The sequence below is a fragment of the Anomaloglossus baeobatrachus genome, chromosome 10 (assembly GCF_048569485.1).
Source record: "Anomaloglossus baeobatrachus isolate aAnoBae1 chromosome 10, aAnoBae1.hap1, whole genome shotgun sequence".
NCBI lineage: Eukaryota > Metazoa > Chordata > Amphibia > Anura > Aromobatidae > Anomaloglossus > Anomaloglossus baeobatrachus.
The window spans coordinates 159,065,508-159,086,798 of record NC_134362.1 but is presented as its reverse complement, the minus strand read 5'-3'; the positions used below and the strand labels follow the sequence as shown (position 1 = coordinate 159,086,798).

The following is a 21,291-nucleotide window of genomic DNA, read 5'->3' as shown; positions in this document are numbered from 1 at the left end:
GATCTACTGCATGACAACCAATTGTACCAAATGGACCTTGCTGAAATTTGATGGTGTCCATCCCTTTGATTGGACACTATACTACACTCAAATAATTCAAATATGGTGGATTCGGATATGAATGCTCCAAAAGGCAAATATTACGAAATGGAAAGTAAGTATCACATTCACTCAATGGGAGAGGGCATACTATTGATACCCAAGAGGTAAGGGGGCAACTTTCACCTTCAAAGCAATTGGAGTTGTGCATTTTGCTGATCTATTGGCAAGGCCCAATATATTGTTCTTTCACGGGGACCTCTTCTATCTGTTTCTATCTCTTAATTCACCACATGTAACCCGATGATATTTGAAGCCATCCACAAAGCCATAGACAAAAGGGAAACATCAGCTGACCTCCTGACTTCAGCGAAATCAGCCAACTTTATCATTATGGTCGACAGGCATGCTGAACTCATTGTTCCTGCCCTCGTCAGATCACAACTTTATTATTTGTATAGGGGACCCATGAATTGTTTCCGACAGATGATATAAGGGAAGAGTAGGGATCCTTCGGTGATGATTCTTTTGCTTTCCTGGTTTTAAGATCATCTAAACCCTTGGCAGAATCAGTTCGGTGTTTTGGAGGAATAGTGTTCGGCTGAACGAGTGCTCCTACAAGAGGTATTGAAGGTGTTTAGGCACCTTAAACTTTAGGAACAACCAAAGCGCTGTCATCAATATGGCTTCTGTCCGTGGTATTTTCAGTATTTTCACTTGGCTTCTGTTCTGTCTCCGTTCCTCCAATTTTCTCAAAATACATTTTTAGCCTGAGAATATTGGTAGGACTTTTCATTCTAAATGCATAATAAAAATAAAAAAGAGGATTTAAACAACTGTTTAGGAACACCAAAGCCCCAGAAATGCTACTTCCAATGTCCACAATTCTTTCAAGTCGGCAGGAGCCCAAAAAAACAGAGGTGATACTAACAATGTTGAATATATGATGGGGAATCCAACATATGATAAAAGTGGCCACCACAATGACGATTATTTTATCTGATTTCCGTCGGCCAACAAATCTCATTTCTCTGAGTTTTCTCCATAAGTTTGTGTAGCAGATAACAATAATGCAAAATGGAACCAAAAATCCAAAACAGGATTCCAAAATTAGCAAAACCAGCTTTTGTGTATCATTGTTGTATTCATGTAGAACGCATTGGAATGGTTGTTGACTTTGCTTTGAGTTATGGAAAGGAAGAGAGTGAATACCGAGTAGCGCGGCTATAATCCAAATTAAAATGGTAATTTTTTTAAAAACTCGTCGTCTGGTCCATCTTTGGAGGGGAAAAGGTCTAAAAACAGCCAAGAACCGTTCTACACTCAACAGAGTTATGAGGAAGATACTGGCGTACAAATTAAAATAAACAACATATAGCAAAAACTTACAAAAGACAAGTCCAAAAATCCATTCGTTAACTGCAAAGGTATATATCCAAATCGGTAGGAATAACAAAATGTTGAAGTCAGCGAGTGCGAGATTTCCGATTAACAGCATAGTGACCGAAATATTCTTCAACTTTCCATAAATGCTCCACATTACCAAGATGTTTCCTGGAATCCCAATGATGAAAGCCAAAGACAATAAAATGGTAGCTCCAACAGCCTTTATGGCAATATACTGCGGATGCTGATTAATTTCTTCAGAAAGGTTACAAGAAATCATTTTCAGTACCGATAAAATAACTAATTTTCCTGTTTTTTCTTGTATGGTATAAAATTATTAATGTTCATCAAATTTATTTTTTGAGGAATAGAAGTCCTTTTATTCTGAAACACAAAGAATACATAAAAAATATTTTAGGCCAACAAATTTAAAGAATAATTCGTGAATATTTTACATGCATTTATTAATTTTTTTAGGATACCAGTGATGACCAGGCTTCAAAATGCCTTTTATTTGGGCATATTCGTACTGTAGATTCTTTGTAGTTAAAGCTTTCATTAATAAAATGTATAGAAGGGATTACTGTTATTGCGAATGGTTAAGCAAGTTGAAGATGAAATTATTTCTAAAAGGCATAAAGTTAAAGATGGCACATTTCCTTTTGTATTTTAGGCAAAAGAAAATAAAAAAAAAATAAAAATTTTTATATATATATTTTTATATATATATATATATATATATATATATACATATTTGTACATATATATATATATATATATATATATAAATATATATGCGTGTATATATCTATTATATAAAGCTCAGTGTATGTATGTATGTATGTATGTGTGTATGTCCGCTAAAGGAATCCTCACCGTAGCATTTACAATCACAAAATTTTGCACAGACGCCCCATATGACCCAGAGAATGTCGTAGACAATGTTTTGACAGAAAAATTTAACCCCGGTGCTTTACAGTTAGTCTCTAAAATCCTGCCGCCATTAAACTGAATGGAGGTGGGAGCTATTTGTTATTAATAGCAACTGTCAGTGTTTGCTATAGGAACAAAATAAACTGTTAGTTGATGCTTATGCGTGAGGTTATATGATGTCAGTGGAGAGATGGATAGAGAGACAGAAAAAGACAGACAGACAGAGACACAGACAGAGACAGATTGGGAAAGAGACAGACAGACAGACAGACGAGGAAAGAGACAGCCATGGAAAGAGACAGACGGGCAAAGAGACAGACGGGCAAAGAGACAGATGGGCAAAGAGACAGACAGGCAAAGAGACAGCCGGGCAAAGAGACAGCCAGGCAAAGAGACAGCTGGGCAAAGAGACATACCTGGAAAGAGACAGACAGGCAAAGAGACAGACGAGAAAAGAGACAGACCTGGAAAGAGACAGCAATGGAAAGAGAGAGACCGGCAAAGAGAGAAACGGGCAAAGAGACAGACGGGGAAAGAGACAAACGGGGAAAGAGACAAACGGGGAAAGAGACAGATGGGGAGAGAGACAGACTTGGAAAGAGACAGACCTGAAAAGAGACAGACCTGGAAAGAGATAGACCAAGACAGACAGAAAAGAGACAGACTGGGAAAGAGACAGACAGACACACACATAGAGACAGACACAGAGATAGAGAGAGACAGACAGACACAGAGATGGAGACAGATAGACTGATACAAATACAGACAGAGATAGAAATAGTCAGACAGAGACATAGACACAGACATACAAGGAAAGAGACAGACAGAGAGACAGACAGCGACACACAGACAGAGACTGGGATAGAGACGGAGAGACAGTTACTATCTCAGGCAACACCCGGGTACTACAGCTAGTATAAAGTAAAATGGACCAGATCAAATATTTGGGCACCTTTGGAACTTTGACCAATTTTCAGATCTTATTTAGCCTGTTAGGGTTATGGATTTTTCACTATCATCAATCGGAAAGACCAGGTGATGCATATTTTATAGTTTTATTCAGCCCAGCCTCTAAACCTGTGCCACAAACAAGCAGCCATATGTGCTTCTATGCAGCTGCCTAGCACTCTGCAAATGAAAGTGGTGGATGTCCACAAAGGAGGAGAAGGCTCTAACAAGATAGCAAAGCTTTCAATGTTGCTTTTTTCTCAGTTCAAAATATAATTAAGAAATGGCAGATAAAGTCTGGAAGACTGAGCAAAGTTTCTGTGAGAGCTGCTTGTAGGATTTCTAGAGCCAAATTAGAACCACGACTGGCTGCAAAAGACCTTCAGTAAGATTTAGCAGACTCTGAAGTTGTGGTACATTGGTTCAGAAAAACCTGCAAAAATATGCCTTTCATGGAAGAATTATCAGAAGCAAATCTCTCCTGCATCCTCACCATAAAATCCAGCATCATAAGTATGCAAATTAACATGTAAACAAGCCTGATGCATTTTGGAAACAAGTCCTCTGGACTGATGAGGTTAGAATAGAACTCTTTGGCCACAATGATTAAAGGTATGTGTGGAGAAGAAAGAGCATATAATTTCATGAAAAGAATATCTCAACAACCATTATGCATGGGGATGGATCAGTTATGCTTTGAGGTTGTTTTGCAGCCAATGGCATAGGGAACATTTCACGGGTAGAGGAAAGAATGGATTCAATGAAATGTGAACATATTCTTGATGCAAATATAACACCATCTGTAAAAAGCTGATGTTGAAAAGAAGAGAAAATTAGATGGTTTCTACAAATGGATAATGATCCTAAATACACATGAAAATTCACAATAGACAACATCAAAGATGCAAACGTTATGCTTTACAATGGCTATGACAGTCCCCTGACCTGAACATCATTGAAAATCTGTGGCTAGACCTCAAAAGAGCAGTGCATGCAAGACGAGCCAGGAATCTCACAGAACTGGAAGACGAGCCAGGAATCTCACAGAACTGGAAGATGAGCCAGGAATCTCACAGAAATGGAAGACGAGCCAGGAATCTCACAGAACAGGAAGATGAGCCAGGAATCTCACACAACTAGAAGACTAGCCAGGAATCTCACAGAACTGGGAGACGAGCCAGGAATCTCACAGAACAGGAAGATGAGTCAGGAATCTCAGAGAAATGGAAGACGAGCCAGGAATCTCACACAACTGGAAGACGAGCCAGAAATCTCACAGAACTGGGAGACGAGCCAGGAATCTCACAGAACAGGAAGATGAGCCAGGAATCTCAGAGAACAGGAAGATGAGCCAGGAATCTCAGAGAAATGGAAGACGAGCCAGGAATCTCACACAAATGGAAGACGAGCCAGGAATCTCACAGAACTAGAGGACGAGCCAGGAATCTCAAAAATTATAGACATCTCCAAGTAAGAATGGATGAACAACCCTCAAACAAGAATTGAAAGACACTTGGCTGGCTACAAAAAGTGCTTATAAGCTGTGATACTTGCTAAACCCATTCAGGGAGACCAAATTTTTCTTTGGCCCATCTTCTTTTTTTGTTAAATTCAAAATGTAAAAAATGAAAATGTATTATTTTTTTGCTTAAAATACGAAGGAAATGTGTCATCTTTAACTTTATGCCTTTTAGAGATAATTTAATCTTTAACTTGTTTAACTATTCCCAATAACATTAATTTTGACAAGGGGTGCCAAAACGTTTACATGCTACTGTAGTTTGTATAACAGAGGTTAATCAGTTAAACAATTTACTAATCAATTTATAATGTATAAAACTGCCAATAATATAGTAAAACTGAAATAGTTATAAAAATGCCCCAAAAATTACTTACGAGAGCAGATGAGTTTCATCTATCTAGAAGAGCTGCAGGGAGATTCTTTAGGAGCAGAAACCGTGTATTTACTGATATTTGTAGAGAAATGAGGGAAATAAAATATTTTACCTAATATTAACCACTTTCTAACCAGAAACTTTATCACTTCCTGCTAAAAATAAATGTTTTTGTAGCTAAAGGTTGACCATATATTTATTGGTGGTCCACTACTACCGGGGTTTTTTGAAAATAAGACCTACCCAAAAAATAAGCCTTAGCAGGATTTTTTTGTCTTTTTGGAGTATGTTTAAGATATAAGCCCTACTCCAAAAATAAGCCATAGTTGTGGTACATTACTAACAGTATTGTGAAATAGGACTTGGGCATCCCTTTCAGGACATACAACTTTTATTGCTGTACGTTGCCCTATTGTATTGCTGGAAGCCCCGGAAAATGTATAATTGTGCACCTGCTGTTAATGCAAAATGAATATTTACCAGCACGCAACTATAAATATTCCAGGACTTACAGCAACACAACGGGGCAACATACAGCAATAAAAGTTACACATACTGAAAAATCTGCCAAAGGCCTATTTTAGGATACTTGGTATTAGCTTGGCATGCTAAAATGACCTTACAGACTCCTTTTAAAGAATACAGCATTACCCATCAATAAAGAAATCAAACAAATAAGTGACATCCCCTGAAAATAAGCCCTAGTGCATCTTTTGGAGCCCAAAATAATAAAATGCCCTGTCTTTTTTGGGGTGTAATAAAACACAACCCCATATATATATACTGTATTTGCACCTATGAATATGTATATATATATATATATATATATATATCTCCAAAGGAATATATAATACTATACTCCCCTTTTTCTCCATGCTTACTTCTGCACTGAACATTTAATATCTCTTGGATTACTTATCCGGGGAGCTGACTTTCTCTTGTTTATATATATATATATATATATATATATAAAAGTATATATAAAAATATATATACAGATATACAGTATATATCAGTATATATATATATATATATATATATATTATAGGGGTTTTTTTTACAACAATTGTCTCCTATGTTTACTAAGAAAACGTAGGGACAACATGTAAAGGGTATACCTTCTTTATTATTTGTTTTTAAATAGGTTTGTGAAAGGCTAAAGAGATTCTTATGTCATGTCAATCTTGATTTTTTTTTTTGTAGCTATATAACAATGCTAATAGGGCAATCCATTCTTTGTGTCCTCTGATTGCCTCCTTGTGTAGTGAGGTTTGTCTCACAATCCTGTATTGCCTAATCCCTTATCTACCTTTCAAAATATATTCAAGAAATATGTTTCATTCAAACTTATCGACTTTTTTTTATAGAAAACTTTGTGATCAACAAAAAATATCTATATTAGGACAATATTAATCAAGCAAAACATATAAGTATTATAAAGTATAAATATTTACATTTTGAGTTCTCAAAAAAATTATTTGACTCACCAAGTTCTCTGGAAAAAATCTCTTTCAAGTTTGCAGGAAAGTCTCTTCTGTCCCATATAGGTATATTGATGACATTTTTTCTTTAGTGGCCTTTTATGTAGTCTAGTCACTGATATTGGGAGGGTGCCTACCATAAATATATTTACAGCTTTACCTTTTCTTTCACTTTTTAAATTACTAATGTCATTCAAAAACAGGAAGACATTTCTTGAATCTCTATCCCATGACTGTGGCTTTGTTAAATCATTTATTTGTACATCATATCTTCAATCCTTGTTTGTACTTTTAATAAGGAATCTATGACATCAGTGGATTGTGACACTTTTACATGTGCTTTCCTAAAAATAAAACAACATCCACAAAATCAGGTTTATTAAACAGATGAGAGATTTCATATGACTTACAATAACGCCTACAGAAACAAAGTCACATGCAACTCCGGTGACCAGAAACCAAAAATCCATAAGTCTGAATTTTTTGCAAAGTTTATGTCTCAGCTGAGGTATCAATGGTTTCAGAACAACTCCACTAGATGTGACTTTGCAATTCGACACCTATATAGTCATGTAACAGAGTAGATGAGTCGGGAAGCCTCACTTTATTTGAACTCCTAAAGGACTGAGCCACTTAGTACATTATTGACCAAGCCTCATTTTACAATTCTGACCAGCTTCACTGTATGGGGTAATAACTCTAGAATGCTTGAAAAGATCCCAATTGTCTCTTCAGGGAAGATGTAGATAATCTCTAGTTCCACCTATTGGAGGTAGCAGTCCTAAAAGTCAAAAGTGGCCCTTTAACAAGCTTTTTCATATGATTAGGATTTAGAGTTCAATCCTCCGGACCCTTCTGCCTGGGGGCCACTCTATAGGAAGGTTGAACTCTAGCATCAATGTTGTCCAAAACTCTGCATCTCAGTCAGTACTTCAGGATAACGCTACCCCAGCTCTGGAGTCATTTCTCCTTCGCTTGGCAAAAATCCCCTACTGCATGCGGCCTTGACAATCTTCAAGCTATACATCTGCTCATGTCACACACTGATCTCAACTCAAGTGCCTTCTAGAAGGGCTCCATCTCTCCCTCTGAACTAATCCCTACCATTGTGGGCTAGTCGTAACACTTAATTACTGCTCACCTTAGGGTCCCTTCACACTTTAGCGATGCAGCAGCAATCCGACCAGCGATCTGACCTGGTCAGGATCGCTGCTGCGTCGCTACATGGTCGCTGGTGAGCTGTCAAACAGGCAGATCTCACCAGCGACCAGTGACCAGCCCCCAGCCAGCAGCGATGTGCAAGCGACGCTGCGCTTGCACGGAGCCGGCGTCTGGAAGCTGCGGACACTGGTAACTAAGGTAAACATCGGGTATGGTTACCCGATGTTTACATTAGTTACCAGCGCACACCGCTTAGCTGTGTGTGCAGGGAGCAGGCACTGGCAGCGTGAGAGCTGCGGAGGCTGGTAACGAAGGTAAATATCGGGTAACCACCTTGGTTACCCGATGTTTACCTTGGTTACAGCTTACTGCAGGCTGTCAGACGCCGGCTCCTGCTCCCTGCACATTCAGGATTGTTGCTCTCTCGCTGTCACACACAGCGATGTGTGCTTATCAGCGGGAGAGCAACAATAAAAAAACGAACCAGGGCTGTGTGTAACGAGCAGCGATCTCACAGCAGGGGCCAGATCGCTGCTCAGTGTCACACACAGCGAGATCGCTAATGAGGTCACAAAAACCGTGACTCAGCAGCGATCTCACTGTGTGTGAAGCACCCCTTACTGTACATTACATTATTTACAAATATAGAGGGCACAATTCACCAATTCACATAACAATAGAACAACTCGATTGGCGTTTTCAGGGAAAGGAACGTGACAGAAACCAGTTTACCTCTTTACAATTTTATAAAATGTCATCTGGTGACTGCTTAAAAAAATTTACAGTGGAAATAAACTTATACTGTTGATTTTCACGGTGGCTTTTATCCTTTGCAATGCAATTTCTGTGACAAATTTGTGTCAAAATCAGCTACCTTTTTTTCACTGTGAATTATGACATGTGCAGAGCCCAGTGATTGATTGCATTGGTTATGTTCCGTTATTGCAGCCCTAATGAGGGAAATGGTAAGCACATTCATTTTATTACTCTTAAGAAGAGAATTACATTAACGTCCCATTCAAACTTCCATGTTACATTGAGTATGGATCATGATGTACTGACTTTTCTTGGGTTTCCCGACTAGAGTTGAGCGCGGTTCGTGGTTCGTGGTTCTCCAGTTCTAGGCTCGAGTGATTTTGGGGCCTGTTCTAGATCGAACTAGAACTCGAGCTTTTTTGCAAAAGCTCGATAGTTCTAGAAACGTTCGAGAACGGTTCTAGCAGCAAAAAACCAGCTAAATCCTAGCTTGGTTTCTGCTGTAATAGTGTAAGTCACTCTGTGAATCACACTATTATGACATTTCAGTGTATACTGTGCGGGAACAGCGCCTTCAGATCACTGCTGTTTGTATAATGGCGATCGCCATTTTTTTTTTTTTTTCTTGTCTTCCTTCCCTAAGCGCGCGCGTCTTGTGGGGCGGGCCAGCATGTCAGCCAATCCTAGACACACACACAGCTAAGTGGACTTTTAGCCAGAGAAGCAACGGCATGTGTGATAGGATGTCCATGTCACATGTCCCTGCATTATAAAAACGGACATTTTCGTCCAGGACGCCATTATCTCTTCTGCGTCTTTGGTGTCAGACATCACTGTCGCAGCTCCGTCCTCCTGAGTCCTATCGCCGATACAGCTGTATGCGCTCCATACACAGCGCTGGACAGCATAGGGATAGCACTTTCTAGCAGTCCTTTTAAGGGCTCAAACCGGCAGGGTCAGAGTTAAGGTGACAGGTCCTGAAAACAGCGCCAGCGTCTGTGTAGCCAAGGTCAGGGATTTCCTCCCTGCATTTCCCTATTAGGAGGGATAGAAAGGCAGGCTTCCATTCCTCTACCCAGAGCCCCAAAATCCTGGCACTGTACCCTCATGTCCTCTGCATACTCCAACTCATTATAACTAAGCCATTATACTAGCAAACACTCAGTGTACCTAGTGGCATCCTATCTGTGGCTATTGGACTTTGCTATAGTCCCACTAGTGCAAAGACATTTGCAGAGCGCGTCTGCCTGCATTGCACACTCCAACTCATTATAACTAAGCCATTATACTAGCAAACACTCAGTGTACCTAGTGGCATCCTATCTGTGGCTATTGGACTTTGCTATAGTCCCACTAGTGCAAAGACATTTGCAGAGCGCGTCTGCCTGCATTGCACACTCCAACTCATGATAACTAAGCCATTATACTAGCAAACACTCAGTGTACCTAGTGGCATCCTATACGTGACTATTGGACTTTGCTATAGTCCCACTAGTGCAAAGACATTTGCAGAGCGCGTCTGCCTGCATTGCACACTCCAACTCATTATAACTAAGCCATTATACTAGCAAACACTCAGTGTACCTAGTGGCATCCTATACGTGGCTATTGGACTTTGCTATAGTCCCACTAGTGCAAAGACATTTGCAGAGCGCGTCTTCCTGCATTGCACACTCCAACTCATGATAACTAAGCCATTATACTAGCAAACACTCAGTGTACCTAGTGGCATCCTATACGTGGCTATTGGACTTTGCTATAGTCCCACTAGTGCAAAGACATTTGCAGAGCGCGTCTGCCTGCATTGCACACTCCAACTCATGATAACTAAGCCATTATACTAGCAAACACTCAGTGTACCTAGTGGCATCCTAAACGTGGCTATTGGACTTTGCTATAGTCACACTAGTGCAAAGACATTTGCAGAGCGCGTCTGCCTGCATTGCACACTCCAACTCATGATAACTAAGCCATTATACTAGCAAACACTCAGTGTACCTAGTGGCATCCTATACGTGGCTATTGGACTTTGCTATAGTCCCACTAGTGCAAAGACATTTGCAGAGCGCGTCTGCCTGCATTGCACACTCCAACTCATTATAACTAAGCCATTATACTAGCAAACACTCAGTGTACCTAGTGGCATCCTATACGTGGCTATTGGACTTTGCTATAGTCCCACTAGTGCAAAGACATTTGCAGAGCGCGTCTGCCTGCATTGCACACTCCAACTCATGATAACTAAGCTATTATACTAGCAAACACTCAGTGTACCTAGTGGCATCCTATACGTGGCTATTGGACTTTGCTATAGTCCCACTAGTGCAAAGACATTTGCAGAGCGCGTCTGCCTGCATTGCACACTCCAACTCATGATAACTAAGCCATTACACTAGCAAACACTCAGTGTACCTAGTGGCATCCTATCTGTGGCTATTGGACTTTGCTATAGTCCCACTAGTGCAAAGACATTTGCAGAGCGCGTCTGCCTGCATTGCACACTCCAACTCATTATAACTAAGCCATTATACTAGCAAACACTCAGTGTACCTAGTGGCATCCTATCTGTGGCTATTGGACTTTGCTATAGTCCCACTAGTGCAAAGACATTTGCAGAGCGCGTCTGCCTGCATTGCACACTCCAACTCATGATAACTAAGCCATTATACTAGCAAACACTCAGTGTACCTAGTGGCATCCTATACGTGGCTATTGGACTTTGCTATAGTCCCACTAGTGCAAAGACATTTGCAGAGCGCGTCTGCCTGCATTGCACACTCCAACTCATTATAACTAAGCCATTATACTAGCAAACACTCAGTGTACCTAGTGGCATCCTAAACGTGGCTATTGGACTTTGCTATAGTCACACTAGTGCAAAGACATTTGCAGAGCGCGTCTGCCTGCATTGCACACTCCAACTCATGATAACTAAGCCATTATACTAGCAAACACTCAGTGTACCTAGTGGCATCCTATACGTGGCTATTGGACTTTGCTATAGTCCCACTAGTGCAAAGACATTTGCAGAGCGCGTCTGCCTGCATTGCACACTCCAACTCATGATAACTAAGCCATTATACTAGCAAACACTCAGTGTACCTAGTGGCATCCTATACGTGGCTATTGGACTTTGCTATAGTCCCACTAGTGCCAAGACATTTGCAGAGCGCATCTGCCTGCGTTGCACACTCCAACTAATTATAACGAAGCCATTATACTAGCACACACTCAGTGTACCTAGTGGCATCCTATACGTGGCTATTGGACTTTGCTATAGTCCCACTAGTGCAAAGACATTTGCAGAGCGCGTCTGCCTGCATTGCACACTCCAACTCATTATAACTAAGCCATTATACTAGCAAACACTCAGTGTACCTAGTGGCATCCTATACGTGGCTATTGGACTTTGCTATAGTCCCACTAGTGCAAAGACATTTGCAGAGCGCGTCTGCCTGCATTGCACACTCCAACTCATTATAACTAAGCCATTATACTAGCAAACACTCAGTGTACCTAGTGGCATCCTATCTGTGGCTATTGGACTTTGCTATAGTCCCACTAGTGCAAAGACATTTGCAGAGCGCGTCTGCCTGCATTGCACACTCCAACTCATGATAACTAAGCTATTATACTAGCAAACACTCAGTGTACCTAGTGGCATCCTATCTGTGGCTATTGGACTTTGCTATAGTCCCACTAGTGCAAAGACATTTGCAGAGCGCGTCTGCCTGCATTGCACACTCCAACTCATTATAACTAAGCCATTATACTAGCAAACACTCAGTGTACCTAGTGGCATCCTATACGTGGCTATTGGACTTTGCTATAGTCCCACTAGTGCAAAGACATTTGCAGAGCGCGTCTGCCTGCATTGCACACTCCAACTCATTATAACTAAGCCATTATACTAGCAAACACTCAGTGTACCTAGTGGCATCCTATCTGTGGCTATTGGACTTTGCTATAGTCCCACTAGTGCAAAGACATTTGCAGAGCGCGTCTGCCTGCATTGCACACTCCAACTCATTATAACTAAGCCATTATACTAGCAAACACTCAGTGTACCTAGTGGCATCCTAAACGTGGCTATTGGACTTTGCTATAGTCACACTAGTGCAAAGACATTTGCAGAGCGCGTCTGCCTGCATTGCACACTCCAACTCATGATAACTAAGCCATTATACTAGCAAACACTCAGTGTACCTAGTGGCATCCTATACGTGGCTATTGGACTTTGCTATAGTCCCACTAGTGCAAAGACATTTGCAGAGCGCGTCTGCCTGCATTGCACACTCCAACTCATTATAACTAAGCCATTATACTAGCAAACACTCAGTGTACCTAGTGGCATCCTATACGTGGCTATTGGACTTTGCTATAGTCCCACTAGTGCAAAGACATTTGCAGAGCGCGTCTGCCTGCATTGCACACTCCAACTCATGATAACTAAGCCATTATACTAGCAAACACTCAGTGTACCTAGTGGCATCCTAAACGTGGCTATTGGACTTTGCTATAGTCACACTAGTGCAAAGACATTTGCAGAGCGCGTCTGCCTGCATTGCACACTCCAACTCATGATAACTAAGCCATTATACTAGCAAACACTCAGTGTACCTAGTGGCATCCTATACGTGGCTATTGGACTTTGCTATAGTCCCACTAGTGCAAAGACATTTGCAGAGCGCGTCTGCCTGCATTGCACACTCCAACTCATTATAACTAAGCCATTATACTAGCAAACACTCAGTGTACCTAGTGGCATCCTATACGTGGCTATTGGACTTTGCTATAGTCCCACTAGTGCAAAGACATTTGCAGAGCGCGTCTGCCTGCATTGCACACTCCAACTCATGATAACTAAGCTATTATACTAGCAAACACTCAGTGTACCTAGTGGCATCCTATCTGTGGCTATTGGACTTTGCTATAGTCCCACTAGTGCAAAGACATTTGCAGAGCGCGTCTGCCTGCATTGCACACTCCAACTCATTATAACTAAGCCATTATACTAGCAAACACTCAGTGTACCTAGTGGCATCCTAAACGTGGCTATTGGACTTTGCTATAGTCACACTAGTGCAAAGACATTTGCAGAGCGCGTCTGCCTGCATTGCACACTCCAACTCATGATAACTAAGCCATTATACTAGCAAACACTCAGTGTACCTAGTGGCATCCTATACGTGGCTATTGGACTTTGCTATAGTCCCACTAGTGCAAAGACATTTGCAGAGCGCGTCTGCCTGCATTGCACACTCCAACTCATGATAACTAAGCCATTATACTAGCAAACACTCAGTGTACCTAGTGGCATCCTATACGTGACTATTGGACTTTGCTATAGTCCCACTAGTGCAAAGACATTTGCAGAGCGCGTCTGCCTGCATTGCACACTCCAACTCATTATAACTAAGCCATTATACTAGCAAACACTCAGTGTACATAGTGGCATCCTATACGTGGCTATTGGACTTTGCTATAGTCCCACTAGTGCAAAGACATTTGCAGAGCGCGTCTGCCTGCATTGCACACTCCAACTCATGATAACTAAGCTATTATACTAGCAAACACTCAGTGTACCTAGTGGCATCCTATCTGTGGCTATTGGACTTTGCTATAGTCCCACTAGTGCAAAGACATTTGCAGAGCGCGTCTGCCTGCATTGCACACTCCAACTCATTATAACTAAGCCATTATACTAGCAAACACTCAGTGTACCTAGTGGCATCCTATACGTGGCTATTGGACTTTGCTATAGTCCCACTAGTGCAAAGACATTTGCAGAGCGCGTCTGCCTGCATTGCACACTCCAACTCATTATAACTAAGCCATTATACTAGCAAACACTCAGTGTACCTAGTGGCATCCTATCTGTGGCTATTGGACTTTGCTATAGTCCCACTAGTGCAAAGACATTTGCAGAGCGCGTCTGCCTGCATTGCACACTCCAACTCATGATAACTAAGCCATTATACTAGCAAACACTCAGTGTACCTAGTGGCATCCTATACGTGGCTATTGGACTTTGCTATAGTCCCACTAGTGCAAAGACATTTGCAGAGCGCGTCTGCCTGCATTGCACACTCCAACTCATTATAACTAAGCCATTATACTAGCAAACACTCAGTGTACATAGTGGCATCCTATCTGTGGCTATTGGACTTTGCTATAGTCCCACTAGTGCAAAGACATTTGCAGAGCGCGTCTGCCTGCATTGCACACTCCAACTCATTATAACTAAGCCATTATACTAGCAAACACTTAGTGTACCTAGTGGCATCCTATACGTGGCTATTGGACTTTGCTATAGTCCCACTAGTGCAAAGACATTTGCAGAGCGCGTCTGCCTGCATTGCACACTCCAACTCATTATAACTAAGCCATTATACTAGCAAACACTCAGTGTACCTAGTGGCATCCTATCTGTGGCTATTGGACTTTGCTATAGTCCCACTAGTGCAAAGACATTTGCAGAGCGCGTCTGCCTGCATTGCACACTCCAACTCATTATAACTAAGCCATTATACTAGCAAACACTCAGTGTACCTAGTGGCATCCTATCTGTGGCTATTGGACTTTGCTATAGTCCCACTAGTGCAAAGACATTTGCAGAGCGCGTCTGCCTGCATTGCACACTCCAACTCATTATAACTAAGCCATTATACTAGCAATTTTTGCTGCCAGTTTAAGGGCCGTAGTTGCATTGTCAGGGATATTTATTCTTTATTATTCTGCTGTTAATAAAGCTAGACCACCACTGCAATCTTCACCACCTCTCAATTTTTACTACCACATTTTCAGTCCACAATCTTGTCGCAATCAACATGAGTGGCAAAATGACAGATGCTGGTGGAAAGGGGAAGAGGCGTGGTGGAAAAAGCAAAAAAGGTTTTGTCTGTGGGGAAGGTGGCAAAGCTCCATTATCATCTGCTGAAGATAGACCATCTACCAGCAAAAGTAAGATGTCTACTACTTACCGTGGACAATCCGATGTGCTCCCTTTTTTACGGACACGAACAACAGGAAGAAAGGTAGATGATGGGCAAAAAAGGAAAATGCTTGAATGGATCTCAAGTGGTCCAACAAGTGCCCTCTCAGCCACTTCAAGTACCGCATCCAAAAAACACCAGTCCTCTGAGTTGTCATCCCAATCACACTTGATTTCTCCCAGCTCTGAAGTCTCCATCAGCCCTGCACAGTATGGTGGAACTGAGATGGCTGAGTCTGCAGAGCTGTTCAGTCACACTATAGCCTGGGAATCAGAGGTCTGCTCCCAAGCTTACAGTGAGTACAGAACAGGAAATGGTCTGCAGTGATGCCCAGAACCTTTGTGAGTCTGATTCAGGCCGTGAGGACCAAGTTTCTGAGCATAATGTTGACCCTTTGTCACAAACTGTAACACCTGTGGTTATAGACAATGAGGAACATACTGATGAAGATGAGACGCAGATACCCGATTGGGATGACAACTTAAATATTCGGTCAGGGCAAGAAGAGGCTCGGTCTGAGGGGGAGGGTAGTGCAAACACAACAATTGATGATGAAGTTCTAGATCCCACCTACTGTCAACCCCCAGTCAGGCACTCGAGGAGGTCAACAGAGGCGGTGGAGGAGGATGCAACCGACGACGAAGTTACCTTGCGCCTTCCTGGACAGAGTCGGAGCACTGGTAGCACGTCTACAACTGCATCCTCAGCCACCACTCTGCCTATGAGCATTATTCGGGGTGGATCAACAGGTCGCATGGCCTCTAAGCCTTGCCTAGCCTGGTCCTTTTTTGACATAGAAAAAGATCGCCCAAATTATGTGATCTGTAAACTTTGTCATGATTCTCTTAGTAGAGGTCAAAACCTCAGCAGTTTGACAACTTCTTCCATGAATCGTCACATGAATAAATATCATAGGTCCCGGTGGGAAGCTCACCGTGCTGCAATGCGGCCTAGCGGAGCGAACCATCCACCGCCTGCCCCTTCCAGTGCATCCGCGCGCTCTTCATCTTCTAGGACTGTGGGGACAGCTGTCACACATGTTTTTCCACGCACAACTTCCACCACTGTAACCGCAACAGGCAGTTTGCTTGGTAGGTCGTCAGTTGGTTTGGAAGGGGAAACAAGTGAGTGTGTACAGCTCTCTCAGACATCGATAGCACCAACGTTGGATGAAGGCAACATCATGTCTCCGCCTGCACTTTCCTCACAAACCTGCATTTTTCCAGGGACACCCTACTCAACACCGTCTACACACAGCAGCCAGATCTCTGTCCCTCAGATGTGGTCAAATAAAAGGCCACTTCCTGCGACCCATGACAAAGCTAAGATGTTGACTCTATCCCTCTGTAAGCTGTTGGCTACCAAAATGCTGCCTTTCCGCCTAGTGGACACACAGGATTTTAGAGACCTTATGTCTGTCGCTGTGCCCCAGTACCAGATGCCTAGTCGCCACTACTTCTCTAAGAAAGGTGTGCCCGCGCTACACCAGCATGTCGCACACAACATCACCGCTTCCTTGAGAAACTCTGTGTGTGAACGGGTGCATTTCACCACCAATACTTGGACCAGTAAGCATGGACAGGGACGTTACATGTCGCTGACTGGGCACTGGGTAACTATGGTGATAGATTGTGAAGGGTCTGCTGCACAAGTCTTGCCGTCCCCACGACTTGTGTGTCAATCCTCTGTCTGTCCAAGTTCCGCCACTGCTTCTGCATCCTCCACCTCATCTGGGTCCTCCACCTCCGCCCCAAGCCTGCCTGGTCAGGCCACCAGCGTTCTCACTGCGCAGAAGGAATCACGCACCCCTCATTACTATGCTGGCAGCAGAGCGCAACGGCATCAGGCGGTCTTTAGCTTGACATGTCTTGGGAATAAGAGTCACACAGCTGAGGAGTTGTGGTCAGCTCTGCGGTCCGAGTTTAATAAATGGTTGTCTCCACTCAACCTGCAGCCTGGTAAGGCCGTGTGCGACAATGCTGCAAACCTGGGTGCGGCCCTTCGCCTGGGCAAGGTGACACACGTACCTTGTATGGCTCACGTGTTGAACCTTGTCGTGCAGCAATTTTTAACACACTATCCCGGCCTAGATGGCCTTCTGAACAGGGCACGAAAACTGTCTGCTCACTTCCGCCGTTCAAGCGCCGCAGCTGACCGACTTGCATCGCTCCAGAAGTCTTTCGGCCTGCCGGTTCATCGCCTGAAATGCGATGTGGCGACACGCTGGAATTCAACTCTCCACATGTTACAGCAACTGTGGCAGCACCGCCGTGCCCTGGTGCAATACGTCATGACGTATAGCCTGGGCCAACGAGATGCAGAGGTGGGGCAGATCACCCTGATGGAGTGGTCTCAGATCAAGGACCTATGCACCCTTCTGCACAGTTTCGACATGGCGACGAATATGTTTAGCTCTGACAATGCCATTATCAGCATGACGATTCCAGTCATTTACATGCTGGAGCACACGCTAAACACTATTCGGAGTCAGGGGGTGGAACAACATGAAGGGGAGGAACTACAGGAGGATTCATATGCGCAAGGGACAACAACATCACCAAGGTCCAGACGTTCATCATCACCAACGCAGCAGGCATGGGACCATGGGGGACAGGGATCGACAAGGGCGCATAGTAGCAGGCGAAATGTTGAGCAAGGTGCAGGAGAACATGAAGAAATGGAGGACGAACTGTCCATGGACATGGAAGACTCAGCGGATGAGGGAGACCTTGGTCAAATTTCAGTTGAAAGAGGTTGGGGGGAGATGTCAGAGGAAGAAAGAACGGGTAGCACCTCTATGCCACAAACACAGCGTGGACTTGGTCCGCATGGCTGCGCAAGACACATGAGTGCCTTTTTGTTGCACTACCTCCAACATGACAGTCGTATTGTCAAAATTAGAAGTGATGATGACTACTGGATTGCCACACTATTAGATCCCCGGTACAAGTCCAAATTTTGTGACATAATTCCAGCCATAGAAAGGGACGCACGTATGCAGGAGTATAAGCAGAAGCTGTTACTCGATCTTAGCTCGGCTTTTCCACCAAACAACCGTGCAGGTGCAGGGAGGGAATCTCCCAGTTGTAACTTGACAAACATGGGACGGTCTCGTCATCTTCAACAGTCTACCCGTACCAGTAGGACCGTATCTGGTGCTGGTAACAGCAATTTTATGGAATCTTTTCATAATTTTTTTAGACCCTCTTTTGCAAGGCCACCAGAGACAACAAGTCTGACACATAGTCAACGGCTGGAGAGGATGATACAGGAGTATCTCCAAATGAACATCGATGCCATGACTTTGCAAATGGAGCCTTGCTCCTTTTGGGCTTCAAATCTAGAAAAATGGCCAGAGCTCTCCAGTTACGCCTTGGAGATTTTGTCGTGTCCAGCTGCCAGCGTTGTCTCTGAACGTGTCTTCAGTGCTGCTGGGTGTGTGCTCACAGATAAGCGCACGCGTCTGTCCAGTGACAATGTGGACAGACTGACGTTCATCAAAATGAACAAGTCATGGATCCACAAGGAATTTACTACCCCTGTGTCATCCTGGGGAGAGTAAATGCTTGTGGATTTGGAATGTGCTAGATGCAAATCAAAACATCCTGTTTGCAACTAGGGCCCAAGTGCTGCCACTGATGGGGTGGGTGTCTGTGTGGCCCAATTTTTGGGAAAAAAGGGAGACTCCGCTTGGAGTAACCCTTGCTTGCTGTGTTTTTAAAAGAAGCCAAGATGAACAGAGCTGGGATCAGGAAAGACTTTGCTACCTACCCCGAGGTCATCCTGGGGACGGATAAGAATGGCGTATTTTTGAATGTGCTTGATGCAAATGTAGCTGTGAAGTCTACAACTGGGGCACAACTGCTGCCACTGAAGGGGTGGGTGTCAGTGTGGCCCAATTTTTGGAAAAAAGGGAGACTCCGCTTGGAGTAACCCTTGCTTACATTGTTTTTAAAAGAAGCCAAGATGAACAAGTCATGGGTCAGCAAAGACTTTATCTACCTACCCCGGTGTCATGCTGGGGACGGTTAATTATGGCGTATTTTTGAATGTGCTTGATGCAAATCAAAACATCCTGTTTGCAACTAGGGCCCAAGTGCTGCCACTGATGGGGTGGGTGTCTGTGTGGCCCAATTTTTGGAAAAAAGGGAGACTCCGCTTGGAGTAACCCTTGCTTGCTGTGTTTTTAAAAGAAGCCAAGATGAACAGAGCTGGGATCAGGAAAGACTTTGCTACCTACCCCGGTGTCATCCTGGGGACGGATAAGAATGGCGTATTTTTGAATGTGCTTGATGCAAATCAAAACATCCTGTTTGCAACTAGGGCCCAAGTGCTGCCACTGATGGGGTGGGTGTCTGTGTGGCCCAATTTTTGGAAAAAAGGGAGACTCCGCTTGGAGTAACCCTTGCTTGCTGTGTTTTTAAAAGAAGCCAAAGATGAACAGAGCTGGGATCAGGAAAGACTTTGCTACCTACCCCGGTGTCATCCTGGGGACGGATAAGAATGGCGTATTTTTGAATGTGCTTGATGCAAATCTAGCTGTGAAGTGTACAACTGGGGCACAACTGCTGCCACTGAAGGGGTGGGTGTGTGTGGGGCCCAATTTTTGGAAAAAAGGGAGACTCCGCTTGGAGTAACCCTTGCTTGCTGTGTTTTTAAAAGAAGCCAAGATGAACAGAGCTGGGATCAGGAAAGACTTTGCTACCTACCCCGGTGTCATCCTGGGGACGGATAAGAATGGCGTATTTTTGAATGTGCTTGATGCAAATGTAGCTGTGAAGTCTACAACTGGGGCACAACTGCTGCCACTGAAGGGGTGGGTGTCAGTGTGGCCCAATTTTTGGAAAAAAGGGAGACTCCGCTTGGAGTAACCCTTGCTTACATTGTTTTTAAAAGAAGCCAAGATGAACAAGTCATGGGTCAGCAAAGACTTTATCTACCTACCCCGGTGTCATGCTGGGGACGGTTAATTATGGCATATTTTTGAATGTGCTTGATGCAAATCAAAACATCCTGTTTGTAACTAGGGCCCAAGTGCTGCCACTGATGGGGTGGGTGTCTGTGTGGCCCAATTTTTGGAAAAAAGGGAGACTCCGCTTGGAGTAACCCTTCCTTACATTGTTTTTAAAAGAAGCCAAGATGAACAAGTCATGGGTCAGCAAAGACTTTATCTACCTACCCCGGTGTCATGCTGGGGACGGTTAATTATGGCGTATTTTTGAATGTGCTTGATGCAAATCAAAACATCCTGTTTGCAACTAGGGCCCAAGTGCTGCCACTGATGGGGTGGGTGTCTGTGTGGCCCAATTTTTGGAAAAAAGGGAGACTCCGCTTGGAGTAACCCTTGCTTGCTGTGTTTTTAAAAGAAGCCAAGATGAACAGAGCTGGGATCAGGAAAGACTTTGCTACCTACCCCGGTGTCATCCTGGGGACGGATAAGAATGGCGTATTTTTGAATGTGCTTGATGCAAATCTAGCTGTGAAGTGTACAACTGGGGCACAACTGCTGCCACTGAAGGGGTGGGTGTCAGTGTGGCCCAATTTTTGGAAAAAAGGGAGACTCCGCTTGGAGTAACCCTTGCTTGCTGTGTTTTTAAAAGAAGCCAAGATGAACAGAGCTGGGATCAGGAAAGACTTTGCTACCTACCCCGGTGTCATCCTGGGGACGGATAAGAATGGCGTATTTTTGAATGTGCT

General features: G+C 43.4%; 1 protein-coding gene across 1 annotated transcript; it reads right to left on the bottom strand.

The window, feature by feature from the left end:
* Positions 1–680: 680 nt before the first annotated feature.
* On the bottom strand, positions 681–1,705 carry LOC142255263 (leukotriene B4 receptor 1-like). Its single transcript, XM_075326793.1, has one exon. The coding sequence runs from the start codon at positions 1,703–1,705 to the stop codon at positions 686–688; it is 1,020 nt and encodes a 339-aa protein (XP_075182908.1). The 3' UTR covers positions 681–685.
* Between the last annotated feature and the right edge of the window lie 19,586 nt (positions 1,706–21,291).